General features: G+C 47.4%; 1 protein-coding gene across 6 annotated transcripts in view; it reads left to right on the top strand.

The window, feature by feature from the left end:
* GGTA1 (glycoprotein alpha-galactosyltransferase 1 (inactive)) overlaps nt 1–14,522 on the top strand; it is a 55,389-nt gene extending 40,867 nt beyond the window's left edge. For all 6 annotated transcript variants that reach the window (XM_078061717.1, XM_078061715.1, XM_078061716.1 and 3 more), the window contains 3 exons: nt 518–616; nt 6,993–7,130; nt 10,898–14,522. In XM_078061717.1, coding sequence (XP_077917843.1) covers nt 518–616; nt 6,993–7,130; nt 10,898–11,591 — 931 coding nt within the window. In that variant the 3' untranslated portion in view covers nt 11,592–14,522. The remainder of the gene's footprint in view (nt 1–517; nt 617–6,992; nt 7,131–10,897) is intronic.
* Nucleotides 14,523–18,287: the final 3,765 nt, after the last annotated feature.

Raw genomic sequence — 18,287 nt, 5'->3', positions numbered from 1 at the left:
ACGCTTATAGACAGTCCGTATAAAAAGGTTTCACAGTCATGACCTTCTTGGTCACTCGCCTTTCTGGCCCTATTGAAGTCATACAAGGAATCTATTTCGTGGTTGAGACTAGGATATTTAAGTTTGGGGGTTTTGTTTGGTTTAGTTTTTCCATTTAACTTGGGGGTGAGTGGGGCTTGGGCTGAAGTTTAGGCTGTGGGAAAGATGATCGCAGCTAATTCAGTTAGCTGTTCATTAGTCCAGCAAGTTCCCTGGCCCCCTGAAATAACCTGAGGGTTCTGGGTCACTAAATTGCTAACTGTGCTGACCTGGAAGGAAAATGAGAAAGGTGAGCAGTGAGCCTTTTCACCAAAAGTATGTGTTTATGAATAAACGTATCGTATCGTGAAGCTTTCTCCAGACGTCCCCTCATTGCACACGTTCTCCATCTGGGAATCCGTGTTCACAGTCACCAGCTCACCCCGTGCCATAGATCAGCCTCCCTGCCTCACTCAGCTTGCTTTCCCTTTGTATGTAGGACCCACATTTACCAAGAAGAGGAAGACATAGACGACGAAAATGAACAAGGAGAGGAAAATAACGAAGAGCTTCAGCTATCAGACTGGTTTAACCCACGGTAAGAAAAGAAGCGTCCCCCACCCCCTTCCCCGGGGTTCAATAAATCCATTAGCTCCCATCGGGGGTGGCGGGGGCTGTGGAGGCAACAGTGCCATTGAGAACATTCCTGATTGGGGATATGGAGTCTTAGCATCCATCAGAATTTCACTGCAGATTAGATGAGAAACTGAGAGTCTGGATGTTTTGACCCAGATGCTTGAGCAACACAGTGATTCTGACAGCGGCTGTATCACAAAATACTGGGGCTGGAAGGGGTCTCACTGGCCCCGGGGTATTGTGGAAAGCGGCAGCATCTAGAGTCAGAGCAAGAAAATTCTGAGATTCAGCTAACTAATCTGAAAATTGGCAGTGATGATGGAAGATCTCATGAGGCCATGCATGCATTCATTAAGCGATCGTGCAACAAATGTTTATCCAATACCTATGATGAGCCAGCTGGTATTTTTCAAACTACCCGTCACTGTCCATTAATATGTTCAGAAACTAGCTTAATGGGTCAAAATGAGCTTTTTTTTAAAAAAAATTGAAATCAAATAGAAAGTCGGAGGGCATCACATGAAGTAGAAGTAAGGTTAAGTATTGTGTGGTTGAATTATTGTTTCTGTATGTACGTGTATGTATTCGGTTGTGATGTAAAATGCATTTCTCACTGTGAGCCGTGGTCAAAAATACTGTGCTAGACATTGTATTAGGCACAGGAGATAGGAGAAATCAAACAATATAGTTATATTCAATTAGTTCATAGTCTTCTACGGGCAGGAGATGTGCAGGGAGTATTTGCCAAAATTGGGAAGGAGGTGTGGTCAATCTGACTTAAGACAACATGGCTGGGGGAGTAATGAGGGAGGAGCTGTCCAAGATGACCGTGAGGCCGGAGAGACTGGTGGGTGGTGGTGTCGTTGACCAGGATAGGAGGAGGACAGCCAGGTCTAGGAGTGGGGGTAGGTGATGAGCTCTACTAGAGATGCTTGTGGATTCAGGTACCCGGTGGGCATCAGGACTCGAGATTCACAGAGTGCCTGTCTTAGTCTATTCAGGCTGCTATAAACAACAGATATTTATTTCTCACAGTTCTGGAGGCTGGCAAGTCCAAGATCAAAACACCAGCAGCTTTGGTGATTGGTGAGAGCCCACTTCCTGGGTCATAGACAGCCATCTTATCTGTCCTCACATGGCAGGCGGGCGGAAGGGGCGAGGGGGCTCTCCGGAAGCTCTTTCAAAAGGGCACTAGTCCCATTCATGAGGCCTCCCCCCCAAAGGCCCCACCTCCAGATACATCACACTCGGGATTAAGTTTCAGTGTATGAATTCCGGGGGGACAGACATTCAGTCTATGGAAGTGCCCATGAACTCAGTGGAAGATGTGTGGTACACATGTGGGTGGCAGTGGGACCTGTAGGCCTGGAGGGGGCCACCCAGGCAGAGGACTAGAGCCACATCCTATCATATCCACATTTAGAGGGCTGGTGAAGGAAGAGAAGTCTGAGAGGGGGCAGGAAGAGCCGTAGAGGAGGAGGATCTGGAGAGAATATTCCAGTGGGGAGAGGTATGAGCTCTGGAAAGACTGAATATGTTCTGGCAAGCTCTCTTTTGCTTTGGGGGTAGGGGATCACACTAGTGTGGAAGGATGGGAATATTGGCCCCTGCATGTGTCATTCAATGAGCTGGGCAACAGGGTAGCCATTTGTGAGATGCTAAACCCTTACTGGAAATGCAAGAATATGGAAGCATTGGCGCTTTGTTAAGCCCATTAGGGTGTGTGTTAGGGAGGGGAGGACCTCCACTAGGCTAGGTGGGCTAGATGAGCCAGAGATAGTCACCAAGTCCCCTTCTAAGGGCATTTGTCCTCGCTTGGGATAGGGTGAAGCTTGGGACTTGGGAAGCAGGGTGAAGGCTGAGTTACTAGAGACAAAGGGCCACCAGCTGTGACTCTGCTCTCCCCCATGCATGATTCAGCTTCTCCGCCAAACAGATGGCGAGCAGATATGTAAAGAATATCAGTTTGAAGAGGCACCAAATTTAAGCCTTCCCAGGGCACCAAAGTCTATTTCCTGCATAAATGAATGATTAGATGAACGACTGCATGAACAAATAAATGTATCCCTTCCTGGAAACGACCTACAACATATTACAGCGTATTGTGTACACATTTCCACATCAAGATCTCTTAGCTTCTGTGACAAAACATCCTCTGGATTTCCCTCCTACTTCTCCGTAGGAGAAGTTCTCCCTTCTCGGTCCCCTCCATAAGCGCCTCTCCTGCTTCCCAGCCATCATATGTTAGAGTTTCTGGAGGCTCTCATCCATTTCCATGGCCTCAGACACCATGGTGTGAGAACGACTCCCACCTTCCCATCTTCAGCCCAAAGGTTCCCCGAGCCCTGACTTGGGTCGGACTGCCTGCTGGGTAGCTCTGCACGCATGTCTTCCATGACCCAGCTGGATTTCCACATTCTACCCTGCCCTTGTTCTCACTTGCCACCTCAAGCCAGAGTCTGGGCTATCTCCCCAGTTCATCCTTTTCCCCCACCCACCCCACAGTCTCACTGATGGATGCGTTCTGTCAATCTTGCCTCCAAAATTCTTCCCATAGCCCTCACTCTTGTTCCTGTCGCCATCTGCTCTTCGCTGGATCACGTGTGCTCTGGTGTGCTGACGCTTAGAGGGAGTTCGGTAAATAACACGTTGTGTGCACCTCACAGCTTTTCTGACCTGCTTGATGATTCACGTTTTACCATATTCATATTTAAAATATTCACTTTGATCACTTCCTCTCCCCAACACCTGGGGACCACAAGGTACCCAGTAATAAGTATGTAAAATTAAAAAGCTACCAACAGCCTAGGTAGGTGTGTGTTTATTTCGTGGGAAGCCTCTGGCCTATCGTGGAGCCAGACACAGTGACCCAGTGGGTACTGTGCTTGGAAGAAAGGCACTGGGGCGGCTCTGAGTCTGTCTTGGCACTTTTCCCTCTTTCTAGAGCCCCATCCTTGTGATCTTGGACAGCTCTGGCAGTTGACAGTAGCAAAGACCAGCTCTGACACATGGGTGGCCTGCCCTGTGTCACTTCTTCTGTGGAGGAGTAGTGTTGATGGGTTTTGCTGACTAAAACTCCCTGATGCCCAGGTTCACCTGCCCAGGGAGCTGATCTGGTTCTCATCCTCCCTCCTCCCCTGCCCCCCACTGCCTGCGTTTTCAAGCTGTCATCCGGCTTCTTAGTCAGGGTCCTTGACATGTTGGAATTGCCAGTGAAATTTAATAATTAGCAGCTGGGAAATAGAACATTTTAATTTTTAAGTAAACATTAATTTTTAATATTGCTGCTTTTTTCTTTCCTGCTTGGAGGAAACTTCCCAGCCAAGCGACCAAACTGGACACTGCTTTTTCTGACTCAGTCTTTCTAGAAGATGTGGACTGAGCGGGGGTACTGTTGTATAGCAGATTGACCACCTGTTGGGAGTGTGAGATTCTCAAGGGGTAGAACGGAGTCTCATTTCTCTGATCTCCGTGCTCAGCAGTGGGTCTCGTGTGGCTTAGGAAACGTGTGGTGAGGGACTGCGTGCCCTGGTCTGGCCCTTCCTATAAATCAGATGGCTGAAGATGCGGATCACTTCTGCTTTTCTCTTACCCCTCCTTCCTTTATTTGTAAAATGGGGATGAGGGTAGCACCCACTTTATAAGGTGGATATGAGGATTAAATGAGAGAGTGAAAGTCAAGTACTTGGTCCCTGTGTACCCTAGGTATTAAATAAGTACACTTGCTACGTGCTTCCCCCCACCTTCCTTCTTTTTTTAAGATTTTATTTATTTATTTATTTATTTATTTATTGAGAGTGTGAGAGCGAGTGGCGGGAGGGTCAGAGAGAGAGAATCTCAAGCAGACTCCCTGCTGAGTGAGCCCAACTCAGGGCTTGATCTCACTGAGATCATGACCTTAGCCGAAATCAAAAGTTGGATGCTTAACCGACTGAGCCATACAGGCGCCCCTCTCTCTCTTTTTTTTTAATAATATTACCTGCTTACATGTCCAGCTCATAAACAGTTGCAAGATTTAGGTAGCGGGCTGGGTCAGAACTACTAAAAGATCCTTGCTGGGCTAAAACTAAGGACAGCAAAGAATGAGTCAGTGACACAGGGCAGAGTTTAAGTTCAGAAACGTTGGTTATAGATGTGTAAGCCGTGTGTGTGTGTGTGTGTGTGTGTGTTTTGTGGTTTGAAATCCTGTCATTCAACAAAGCGGGGGGTTTTATATGACTAAAAGCATCACATAAACTTCTCAAAACATAACAAAACAAAAGCTCATTATTTCTCATTCTGCACTGCTAAAAACGCCAGGGTAGCTAAGGTGGGTGGAAATTATGACGAACGTGGGCTGTGACCCCAGCTTCCTCGGCAGAGCCAGTGAATGTCCGTAGAAGAAGCAATACAGGATGGTGGCTTGGAGCATGGACTCCGGAGTCAGACCGTCTGGGTTCAAAAACCAGCTTTGCCTCTTACTAGCTGTGTGACCTTGGGCAAGTTATTTAACCTCTCTGTGCTGCTCATTGATAAAATGGGAATCAAAATAGCACCTCTGAAGGTTGGTGCCTTAGCACGGTGCCTGGTCTCAGCGGAAGTGCTCCGCATACGTTAATGACCATCAGCAGCAGCCAGCTATGGGGCCTTGGACAAGTCAGCAAGTCTGTCTGAGCTTGGTTTTCTTACCTGTACAAGGGCCATCGTATGTGGAAGGACTGTTGCCAGGACTAAATGAGAAAGTGTAGTGAAAGTGCCTGGCACAGGTTGGTGCTTTCATGATTGAGGGAGGCAGGAGAGCAGCCTCAGAGTGCCCCCCCCCCCCCCGCCTCATCTCTGGGGGGGATTCAGCTGTGCCGGGGAAAAAGGGAGGCCAGAAGCAGGGCTCGGGCTGGAGCGGGAGGGACTGTCATCTCGAATTAGAGTGAAGAGCTTGGTGACTGATGGACAGGAGGATGAGAGTCTGCTGAGGCTCTTTTCCACTCTGGGGCTGGAGCTGGAACTGGGGCTGGGGCTGGGGCTGGGGCTGGGACTGGAGCTGGGGCTGGGGTGAGGCTGGAGCTGGGGCTGGGGTGAGGCTGGGGCTGGGGCTGGGGCTGGCACTGGAGCTGGGGCTCGGGTGAGGCTGGGCCTGGGGTTGGGGTGAGGTGGGGGTTGACCCAGCCCTGTCCAACCTCACGCTGGAAAACCCAGCTTAGCTGATGGGATATGGGCAGTTTTGTGAAAAACCCCCCTCCACTGATGTGTAGGACTAGGGGAAGTTCTCACCGGCTCCATCTATTTGCTGACATCTCCCCACAGCCTCACCAGGGCCACATGCACACGGTCAGCAGGGACCCAATGGGGACCACTAGGACTTTGCCCTCTTGGTCTTCTGCCCTCAGTGGATGCAGTACAAGCAGATGTCTCGTGGGGACAGGCCCGTTGGTGCTGGGGTTTGAATCTGATGACTGTTTCGGTGTCTGCTTCCCAGCACGGGAAATACAACCACTTCCTGAGCAAATGGGGGTCAGAGCTGAGTCTGGGTCATCCCCTCCTGCGGGGCCCCAGCTGCTCCGCAGCCTTTCCGCATCTACCCTCCGCAGTTGGTCAGTTTGCTGTCGCTCTTGTGTTGCTTCCTGTGTTTGTGTTGGCTTTGCCAAGTCCCTTTTGAGCATTCTCAGTGCAGAAAACAGGCCTCGCCTTTGCCCTTTGTGCTCCTAGCAAAGAAGCAGCGTGGTCTGAGGAGAGGGTCTGTGCCAGAACCCCAAGTTCCAGCCTTGGCCTCTACTGAGTCCCGGCTTTTCTAGGTGACTCTGTCTGTTTGTAAAATGAGTAACACCAGAACCCTCTTAAGTCTGGGCCCCTTTTTGGCCTATAACCAAGTTTTTACCCAGAAATCCCTTTCTGGCAAAAGGCAAATTAAAATAGCTTTGTCTCTTTTGGTTCCAAGATCACTCTCATCCTCCCAAGTCGAGGATTAGGGCCTCCTGCGGCTCAGATGGCACCCGCGGGGATCAAACCCACAGATGCCACTGGCAGTTTAGGAAGGGGCTGGGGACAGAGGGGATGGGATCCGGAAGGAAGACGAGAACTAGGAAAGCAGTAAATGGGGACAGAGGGTATGGAGATGTACAGGTGAGATCCCCATCAGGGCCCCAAAGGCAGCCGTCAAAGGTACCTGGCCAGAGCCTCCTGTCCCTCATGCAGAAGACGCTGCCCCTGCAGATGTCACACCAGCCAGCTGAGTGCCTGGGGCTAAGTCAGGATTCCAGGGCAGTCTCAGCAGATCACAGCCGACCCCAGTGTTCCCTTGGACAGTCTCCACCCCACCTTAGGAAAGCTGTCCTGACTCATGGGGCCCTATGTTTTGTCACCAGGAAACGTCCAGAGGTTGTGACAGTGACCGGATGGAAGGCGCCGGTCGTGTGGGAAGGCACTTACAACAGGACCATCCTAGAAAATTACTATGCCAAACAGAAAATTACTGTGGGTTTGACGGTTTTTGCTGTTGGAAGGTAAGTGTCCCTAATAAGATCGACCTCGGCTTTTTCTTGTTTCATTGTTAGATGTTTGTGAGGGGCCCCCTGGGCTCATGGAGCTGTTCCTGCCTTGTCTGAATTCTTAGATAGGAGAATGTTATAACAGGACAGTTTCCATCTCCATTCTGCTGAGGACCCCAAAGGGCTGAGAACAAAACAATAGTAGGTGAGTCAACTCCTTCCCACCTCAAAGTGAGGGTCTCAGGTTGCTGGTAAAAGTGTCTGCTCCACCCACGGAGCCTAGGGTCTATAGCACACCCACAACGACCTCCTTCCTGACCTCCACGGCTTTCTCTGGAAATTCCAAAAATGGCAGCTGTTGGCCCAAATGTGCATCATTCGTCCTCCTACACTCCCAGACCCAGGACCAAGGACAGAAGGATTTACAGTCCAGACTGATCCAAGCATGGCAGTTCTCCATGTCTTCCATGGGCTCCTCAGGTCCTTTTTGGCCCGCAGAGATTCAGCTAGCCAGAACTTGCCCTTCTAGAGGTTGGGTAGGTTCCTGTTTCGGCTTTCATTTCCTTGTTTAGAACACCTCTTCCAAAACTACAATCATTCTTACTTGAAATTAGTAGCCATAATATTAGTTTTAAAATGTAACCCATTTTGCTCATTTGGAAAGTTTTTGGGTTTTTTTCCCAAAACAAAAGCAAAAGTTCAATTTTCCTAGTCCCTGCCCCCACCATGGGCTTCTCCTTCTGCTCCTTTCCTGAAAACCACATGGAAAGTTGATCCCTTGGCCTGTACGAAGAGTGTTGAAGGCCCAGGTTGATCTGAGCTTCAGCTCTGCCCACCGTAGGGCCTAAAGGAGAGCTCTGTGAAGATCTGACGGTTCTCCTGAGACTTCCAGCCCGGAACCCAGAAGCCATCGCTGCTGCCAAACTAATCAGGTATGGTGACCTGGTTAGTCACCTGGATGGCATCTCTAATAGACAAGGGTGACTCTGGAGTTTTGACATTTTCCCCAGGAGAATCTGTGCTGTTCTGAGTCAGGAGCCAATACTCAGCTCACCTAATCCCATGGCGTGAATGTTACGGATTGCTTCGATCTTGGTGTTCCCAAGAAGAACAGAATACCTCCTGTGGCTCCACAACGGCTTCACCGTCTAGCTGCAAATCTGCAGAACCAAACTATAAATCACCTACCCTGGGGAAAGCCCTGTGCCCTCCGCTCTGATGCTCGAGAGGACTGTTTGTGCACTCAACAGCAATAAATCCTCGTAAGAGTGGATTTGGACTTCGGAGGTGTGATGTTTGGTTTGTTTTCAAATAATAATGCAGGAAGCCAACAGCAGTGTTTTAATCCCCAAACAATGTTAAACCTCCCTCGGCTCCCTCCCTCGCCCTAGGATTGTCTCCCAAGCTTCCGAGCACAATAGATTTTTCTTAAAAGTTCCAGAGTGCCCAGGAATTTCCTGGCAACCAGCCACAGAGCCATGTTGAACTCCCTGTTTATATTGCTCAGATATCTTCTTTCCATTTAAATAATCAGTACTGTAAACTCTTGGCCTTCTAGTGGCCAGCATTAAAAGCACACTTTATTTTGGTAGTAAAGAAAGGAAATCCAAGCAGTCACCAAAAAAGCACAACGAAGTACTGGTTACTATGACTCGCAAAACATCTTGACTGGCTGCAGCTATGATCAGCAAATTCAATTCAACCCACATTCACTGAGCGAAGCATGAGTCTGGGGTCTGCATGAGTTGTGTTAAGCCATCTGACTCCTACTTCTTCCTTCTCTCTGATCTCCATGGCTTTGCAAGAGCATACAGCTTGGGTGACAGAAGACAACAACATGATGTGTTTGGAATGAAGACATACATAGCTAAAATATCACCACCCACCCATTAGCATGGCCCAAATCCAAAACACACTGTCAGTACCAATACCAAATGCTGGTGAGGATGTGGAGCAATGAGCACTCTCCTTCATTTACTGGTAGGAATGCAAAATGGTACAGCCATTTTGGAAGACCGTTTGGCAGATTCTTAAAAAGCTAAACATAATCTTACCATGCAATTCAGCAACTGCACTCCTTGGTATTTAGCCAGAGGAGTTGAAAACTTATGTCTATACAAAAAACTGCACACAGATGTTTATACCAGCTTTATTGATAACTGCCAAAACTTGGAAGCAACCAAGATGTCCTTCAGTAGGTGAGTGGATAAATAAACTGTAACATCTAGAATATTATCGGTGCTAAAAAGAAATGCGCTATCAAGCCATGCAGATGTGGACGAACCTTAAATGCATGTTAACTTAGTGAAAGAAACCAATCTAAAAAGACTGCATACTATATGATTCCAACTATGTGACATTCTAGAAAAGGCAAAGCTATGGAGACAGTGAAAAGATCAGTGGTTGCCAGGGATGGGGTGGGGTTCGGGGAGAGGTATGGATGAACAGGCAGAATGCAGGATTTTTAGGGCAGTGAAAATACTCTGTATAATACCATACATAGTGACAGATACATAGTGCTACACATCTGTCCAAATCCGTAGAACGTACAACTCCAAGAGTGAATCTTAACGTAAACTGTGGAGTGATAATGATATGTCAGTGTAGGTTCATGGATTGCAAGGCATGTATCACCCCGATGCTGGAAATTGGTAGCAGGGGGAAAGCTGTGGGAGGGAGGGGGAGCAGTGGGTACATCTGGACAATGGATTGGTGTTTGGGGTGATCAGTGGGAGGCTCACAGGGTGAATATGTAATATAGAAGGATATCTATGCCCTATAACCCATTCTCTGGGTCCCAGAAGAGGATATGAGAGTAGTGATGGTTAGGCTTAATACTTCCCCAAAGGACCCAAGGGTCATGTCACCCTTGCATCTGGTAGGACAGTAGCAACACTGGGTATAGTTTGAGGGAGTACTAGTGCCCCCTGATGTTGGTCAGAGGGTACAGACTTCCAGTTATAAGATGAGTAAGTTCTGGGGATCTAATGTATATCATGGTGATTATAGTTAATAATACTGTTATTATACACTTGAAAGTTGTTAAGAGAATAGATCTCAAATGTTCTCATCACAAAAAAGAAACAGTAGTTATGTGACATGATGGGGGTATTAGCTAATGCTATAGTGGTAATCATTTTGTAATATATAAGTATATCAAATCAACTCTTTGTACACCTTAAACTTACACGATGCTATATGTCAATAATCTCAGTGAAGCTGGGGGAAAACTATCTAGCACCCATTTTGCCTGCCCAGAGTCTGAACCAACAGATAAATAAGACAAAGGGCTAAGCAAAGTAGATGATGTGAGTATCATGTTCATTGCAGTTAAAGCGGGTACTGGAGAATGCGGCTTCTGTCTGCAGACTCTAGGCTTCCTGATACTGAACCATGGAATTAGAAAGATTAGGTATCCAGGCTTCCAGACGCAGAGTAGGGCCTGTTCCACTAGGCTCACTTCAAGTCCCCAAGACAGCACAGGCTGTCTTCAACTGGCTGGTGGCCATTTCCAAGAGTGAGAGTGGTGGGGGCAGGGCTGCAAATGCCCTGTCGCTCTTCCAACATCAGCAGGTCAGTCACTCCTCCTCCCCAAAGTGGAGCGAATGAATGGTGGAAAGCAGCCAGGAATGTTCCCCTATCAGATGTGGAAAACACATGTCCGGGATGGGGAAAATCATTCCTCCCCTACGCTGCCAAACACAGACAAGATGATTAGAAGAGCACGTAGTCTTCCGCACAAATCCCAGCGGTTACATTTGTCCTGTTCTTCTTTGTTTCAGATACATTGAGCATTACTTGGAGGAGTTCTTAATATCTGCCAATAGGTACTTCATGGTTGGCCACAGAGTCATATTTTACATCATGGTGGACGATGTCTCCAGGATGCCCTTGGTAGAGCTGGGTCCTCTGCGTTCCTTCAAAGTGTTTGAGATCGAGCCTGAGAAGAGGTGGCAGGACATCAGCATGATGCGTATGAAGACCATTGGGGAGCACATTGTGGCCCACATTCAGCATGAAGTGGACTTCCTCTTCTGCATGGACGTGGACCAGGTCTTCCAAGATAGCTTTGGAGTGGAGACCCTGGGCCAGTCAGTGGCTCAGCTGCAGGCCTGGTGGTACAAGGCAGATCCCGATGAGTTTACCTATGAGAGGCGGAAGGAGTCTGCAGCCTACATTCCATTCGGCCAGGGGGATTTTTATTACCACGCAGCCATTTTTGGAGGAACACCCACTCAGGTCCTAAACATCACCCAGGAGTGCTTCAAGGGAATCCTCCAGGACAAGAAAAATGACATAGAAGCCGAGTGGCATGATGAAAGTCACCTAAACAAGTATTTCCTTCTCAACAAACCCACTAAAATCTTATCCCCAGAATACTGCTGGGATTATCACATAGGCCTGCCTTCAGATATTAAGACTGTCAAGATATCTTGGCAGACAAAAGAGTATAATTTGGTTAGAAATAATATCTGACTTTAAACTGTGCCAGTAGGTTTCCGAATTTGAGAGAGTATGATTCCGGTGACTTTCTCAGAAGAGTAACACTTAACTTTTAAACAATACTAACAAAACACCAACACAGCAAATACTTGCTCTTCTTCCTTATAACTTTGAACCTGGCAGTATGGGAGAATGAACCTATGGTAATCAGATGTAAATTCCCAGTGATTTCTTATCTATTTTGGGTTTGGGGAAAATACTATCAACTGAACCAAAAATAAAAAATAAAAAAAATTGACACAGGCAAAGAAAAAGCCAGAAACACTCTGCACGTGCCGGATAACGTACTGGAGAAAAGAGTGCGAAGGAAGTGTTTGGCAACAAGATACAGTTGTGGGGGGTCATCCCCTTGCCTTCAGTGTCCTTGCTGAGTTGCTCGGCAGCAGAACTCTGAGTAAGGACACAGTCCCCCTTGGCAATCCTCGGATGGTTTCAGTAGCCGACTGCTTCAGGCCATTGGCTGTCCATGTTCTTTTCCCATCAGGAAAATGTCATTTGGCTTCTGTACAGAAGATTGGTGGAGATTCCCAATGGATATCACGGTGGTGAAGGTCTGGAGTCCCAGGGAATGTGAATGAGCCAGTGGGGGCTCAGCATGGAGTGAAAACAAAGACTCAAAGTGAGTTTGCCATGAAGTGGCAGAGAGTGGGAAAAGAGGAGGCTGGTCACTGTGGGCCACCCCTGAGGGGCTCAGGGTACGGGGCTGGTGCTTAAACACAGCACGGATCCACGTGCTGAGTGGGAGGCCGTGTGGGCGATCTCCGGCCTCCTCAGACCCACAACGACCAGAGCAGCGGGGGCTGGCATGGAAGATGCTTCTTGTTTTGTCCAAGTCACTTTCAGTCTGCCGGACTCTGCCACTTGTGTGTCTTCAGTTCTGTGGCCGGAGGAAGTGGATGGTGTCAGGGAAGGCAGAGGCCCGTGGTGGACTGAAGAGGCTGGCTAGGAGTTCCACTTTCCGGACCTGGGCTTCATGACAATCAGTCGTCAACGCGTCCTGCCGCCGCCTGCTTTAACCCTCAGGGGCCCCCAGCCCATCATGCCCCAAAGTGGAGGGCTGACAATCCAGGAGTGGACCGGATTGGAGAAACCCTCTCGTTTTCCCCTGCCCCGTCTGCACGAAAGCAGTGTAACAACCAGATACGGTGAATAAAATGGATAATTGATTTTATATCAAAAGCAGAGGGGATGGCAATGGGAGATCCAGTCCTCATGACTGAACATCTTAACATACAGTTCCCTTCTCTAAGAGAAGCTCGGAAATCCTACATATTCTTTAAAGTTAAGAGATTCAGTGTCAAGGAAGTTGGGAGGCAACATCTACATAGGCAGGTATATTTATAGTTTGCTTGTATTCCCGTTTGGGTCATTTTGTTTCCATTTTTAAGTGATGGATTTGAAGAGCCACTGCCCTGGCTCCACAGTGGGCTTATGTGATCCAAATGAAACCCACATTTTTTCCTACCATTTCACTGTGTCTCCTACTCTTCAGTCCTTGCCAAAAAAATCTCACAACCCAGCAAAACCAAACCAAACCAACAAAAATCCTGAAGAAGTGGACTTCGTGAAAGAAAACGAAGACCACACGTCAGTTAGGATGCTGCCTCTCCAGGATTCACGTTTTCCGGGATCCATTCTGGAGCAGAGACAGTTGAGCGTTTAAGTCCTACACCAAAGAAATGATCTATCTTAAAAGATTAGGGGAAAGGGTTGATGTTTACTTTTGAGGGAATCTTGATTTCTTTTTATTCATTTAAATTTAAATCCCAAGTGAACAAACTCAACATCTCATGAATAGTTATTCTTAAACATTTAAAAAAATAATAATAAAATTCCTGATTCACAACTGAATAAATTATTTTCTCAGTAGATTCTGGTCTGGTCATGGATTGTGCACTTCCTCCCAAAGATGTTCAGAATCGTCCACTACACAATTTTACATTCTTTTTTTTTTTTTTAAGATTTTATTTATTTATTTGACAGAGAGAGACACAGCGAGAGAGGGAACACAAGCAGGGGAAGTGGGAGAGGGAGAAGCAGGCCTCCCGCGGAGCAGGGAGCCCGATGTGGGGCTCGATCCCAGGACCCTGGGATCACGACCCGAGCCGAAGGCAGACGCCCAACCGACTGAGCCACCCAGGCGCCCCCACAATTTTACAGTCTTAGACTCCAAAAAGTCCTGAGGTCGTTCTAAAAATGTGTTCACTATTACGAAGAGAGAAGATGGTTGAGAGTCCCAAACTTTCAAAACAACAATGCCTATGGAGAGCTTTTACAAAGTGGTGCATTGAAGTAATTAACTGCCCACGAAGGAACCAGAAAGAAAAGGCTTGCCCCTGAAGCCTAGGGTGGGGCGCCAGGGCAGAGGGAGAAAACAATGTCATAACTACATCTGGGGGTTATTAGTCCTGACCAATGGGGAATATATGTGGCCCAGGGAGCCCTGGGAAAAGGCTGGACTTCCAGCAAAGTCAGGGTGGGTAGATTGGTAATAAATAGATGAAAGGTGACGAGACTGATGGAGTGCGGCGCACTAGGTACACAACAGGGCATCATTCCCTCATTAGAATTATTTTCATTTTGTAGATGAGCAAAGTGATGTTCAGAAAGGTTAGCCACCTGGCTAGAAAATGACCGAGCTGAAGCTCAAACCAGAGAAGCCGACAAGGATAGATGTGTTGACACCATACATCTGAAGGGCCATGTTTCATATCAAAGAAAATGCAACTTTACAGAAGGATCTTGTAAAGGGGCATTTTTGCCATAAGAATTAATATTTTAAAAACTAGATACATCCCCAAGCCTGTTGTACTATTTCCCACTTTTTCTGTACTAAACCTGCCCTAAATGCATTAAATTAGTTAAAATGGATCATGTAAAAAAAAATAAAAGACTGTGATCATGCTTACCTTTGCTTTGTGGATGCAGGGCTGATACAAGCCCTGTGGGCACACACTAGCTGTTGTGAAGGCAGGTGCCACGGAGGGCACGATTGGGCGGGGGGAGGGAGGGCAGGTGAAAGAGACAAGCCATGCCTCTACCTTCCACCCCACCTCTAATCTGGGGGTCACATGCAGCTGGAAGGGGACACATTTCTTTAAGCCCTGAAGGGCCTTAACTTCTCTTGTCCTTCTTGGAATGACGCCTCTTTGATGTCTCCCAGCCAAAGTGACCATGTGATTTACCAATAAGGGAATCATGGTTATGGCAATATATAAGTGTTTATTAAATGCACTATTTGTTAAATGTGCCTTATATAAATGAGGAACAGAGGCACAATAGCATACTAACAGGGCGCCTGGGTGGCTCAGTTGGTTGGGCGACTGCCTTCGGCTCAGGTCATGATCCTGAAGTCCCGGGATTGAGTCCCGCATTGGGCTCCCTGCTCAGCAGGGAGTCTGCTTCTCCCTCTGACCCTCCCCCTCTCATGTGCTCTCTCTCATTCTCTCTCTCTCTCAAATAAATAAATAAAATCTTAAAAAAAAAATAGCATACTAACAGGTAAAAGGTCATAGAAAGCATGAACGCATAACATACCAATGCATACTTTTTAAGGCGAGGAAAGCAGGGTTAAGTGAGGATCCATTGGTCAAAGCCTCAGATCTATAAGGGTGCTGACTAGAATTCGCACCCAGGACTTTCTGACTCTAAATCCTTTGCTCTTTTGACAGCTCCTGTCTGCTTCCCTCACTCTCTCTTTCACATATGTGCAAGCGTGCATACATGCGCACACACACACATACATTTTAGTCATCTTGTTTTTGAAATTTGAGGACACCAGAGGAATCAATACCCAAAGCTCTCAATTCTTTTATTAGGCATTAAAGAGAGAAAACTTAGTAGACCAAAACCTCTCAGAATGCAGGTCTAAAGCCATCATAGCGCCGTGTTAGAGAGGCAGACAAATGAAACGTGAGCAATACAGGGTCCTGGGAAGCATGGAGAAAGGAAGGAGGAAGCTGCCTCGGAGGGGCTGACTCTGAGCTTTAAAAGAAGAGAAGGGGGTAACTGAGGAGTGGAGCTGGAAGGAGGCTTCAGAGCGAGGAGCAGCAGATGTAAAGCACAGAGGGCTGCCAGGAGACCTTCCCAGAGACCCACACAAATGGTGCTGGGGCCTTGGCACTGGCTGAAATCAGCTGGCAGAGCCCATGTGGAAAGCAGAAAAGACCACGTGAGTACTTTGGCTGGTTGAGGACTCCACATTTGCCTGACATTTGTGGTTCTCTTTCTCCCCTCACAGCAATGCCGGGGCTCCTTGATGGAGTCTACGTGATTTCCATGGAAACTGGTGCCATGGTTGGAGCAAGGGATCCAGACTAAGCAAATCAACACTTCCCATCCCCTTGGTGGCAATGATTGATTTGGGGATGGGCAGGTGACCTAAACTAGTCCACTCAAAGTGAATCTCAGGTCCTTTCAGGAAATGAGGAAGCATGTAGTATTAGGAGCTTGACCACGGGAAGGTCAGCCTTAGGATGGAACAGGGATGCTGAAGGAAATACTGTTCTTGGTGACAAGCCTGAGTGACGGAAGCCTGCACCGCCTGTGGGCTTTTCAAATTAAGAGTCCCATTATTAAGTCAGTTGGAAATGGGCTTTCTCTTATAACTGAAAAATATCCCCATTGAACCCTTCTAGAATTGTAGCTGAAAGGCAGGTCCACAGTCTGCCTTTGCATTGGTCCCAGCCCCCCACTACTTCTCAGAGGCACTGCTTAACTCATACCTACTGAATGAATGAATGAACGAATGATCACATCCACTCCCGTCATACTTAATAAGAAGTAACTGTTTTTCATTTAAAATTTTTAAATTTTGATTGTGGACTCCGTCCTACCACAGAGCGGATACTTTCATATCTGGCACCTGGAATATTTCCTCCTGTATGTAGTACATAGCATGAGGACTTAGGAATTGCAGCCTGGGCTTCGGGCTCTAACCTGGTGCCATAACCTACTGGGTTTAGTGCTGCTTAAGGTCAGTGATGCAGGGACCAATTGGCTTCATCAGTGTGGAGCAGTGGTTCTCAACCAGGATGACTTTGCACCACACCCCCTGCCCCCCGCCCTGACCCCAGGGACATTTGGCAATGTCTGAAGATATTGTTGGCTGTCACAGCTGGGAGGCGGTGGATGCTACTCACATCTAGTGGGTAGAGGCCAGGGATGCAGCTAAACATCCTACAATGCACAGGACAGCCCCCGAAATAATGATCTGGCTCAAAATGTCAATAGTAATGAGGTTGAGAAACCGTGGTGTAAAGTTCCTTTGGACTTCATTAAGGAAGAAACACTGGGGAGTCAACATGCATAATACCCAGTGGCCTATCCCCTAGGGAGAGTCCCTGATGGGAGTCAAGAGCCTTAAACTCACCTCTTACTCCTGGAACATTCACAGCTAAAACAGAAGTAGTTCCCTATACTGGACACTAGAGGGCAGGGGTTTCCAAAGATTATACTTCTCCAAAGCAACTGCAGTGATTAAAAACATTCCTCTCTGGATCTGGTAAAGACCACACATTTGTAGAAATAGATATGAATAAATGCAAATAGCTGTAAGTATCTAAAGAATGTGGCTGTGAAAAATCAGCCAAAGTTAGAACATACTTTTAGTGAGCTGACTGTAACTGTTCAGAATAAAACGTGGTTATGCTAGCTAGGTATTTTAGTTACAAATATTTTGATTGCTGGGGTGCCAGGGTGGCTCAGTTGGTTAGGTGTCTGATTTAGGTTCAGGGTATTATCTTGGGGTCCTGGGGTCAAGCCCTGTATCAGGCTCTGTGCTCAGCAGGGAGTCTGCTTGTCCTTCTGCCTCTGCCCCCACCCCCTCCGGCTAATGCACATGCTCTCTCTCTCTCAAATAAATAAAATCTTTAAAAAAATATTTTGATTGCAAGGAACAGGCATCCCCCTTGAGCTGTCTAAATCTGAAAGGGAGATTTTTGGGAGGCTATTTTTTGGGATGGAAAGTTCCACTGAATACAAGAGAGAGTTGATAACCAGACAGTAGTATATTGAAGCTGGTTTATGCCTGCTTGTTTCCCAACTCCCTGTGCAGGGACTTCACCGTGGTAGCTTGATACGGGCCACGCTGGGAGTACTGACACCATGGGAATCAGCAAACCCTGGAAATCAGGGCTCTTTTCCCTTTCCTTTTCCATTTTTCTTTTTTAGGAGTTGGTTGTGTAAAAATTTTCCAGCACATCACTATAGCCAGGACATGAGCAGGAGCCAGGGAAGTTCTAAGGGCTTCAACAGCTAAAAATTGTGAACTTTCCCTAGGGGTCTGTCAGTATGGCTCAGCCCCAACTATTTCCAGACTCAGGGTTTCTTTTCTTTTTTTTTTTTTTTTAGATTTTATTTATTTATTTATTTGACAGAGAGAGAGACAGCGAGAGCAGGAACACAAGCAGGGGGAGTGGGAGAGGGAGAAGCAGGCTTCCCACTGAGCAGTGAGCCCGACGTGGGACCCTATCCCAGGACCCTGGGATCATGACCTGAGCTGAAGGCAGATGCTTAACGACTGAGCCACCCAGGCGCCCTCTTTTTTTTTTTTTTTTTTAAGATTTTATTTATTTATTTGACAGAGACACAGCGAGAGAGGGAACACAAGCACAGGGAGTGGGAGAAGGAGAAGCAGGCTTCCCACGGAGCAGGGAGCCCAACGTGGGG

This window comes from Halichoerus grypus, chromosome 14, assembly GCF_964656455.1.
Source record: "Halichoerus grypus chromosome 14, mHalGry1.hap1.1, whole genome shotgun sequence".
Classification (NCBI taxonomy): Eukaryota; Metazoa; Chordata; class Mammalia; order Carnivora; family Phocidae; genus Halichoerus; species Halichoerus grypus.
This window is presented reverse-complemented; position numbering and strand designations above follow the sequence as displayed.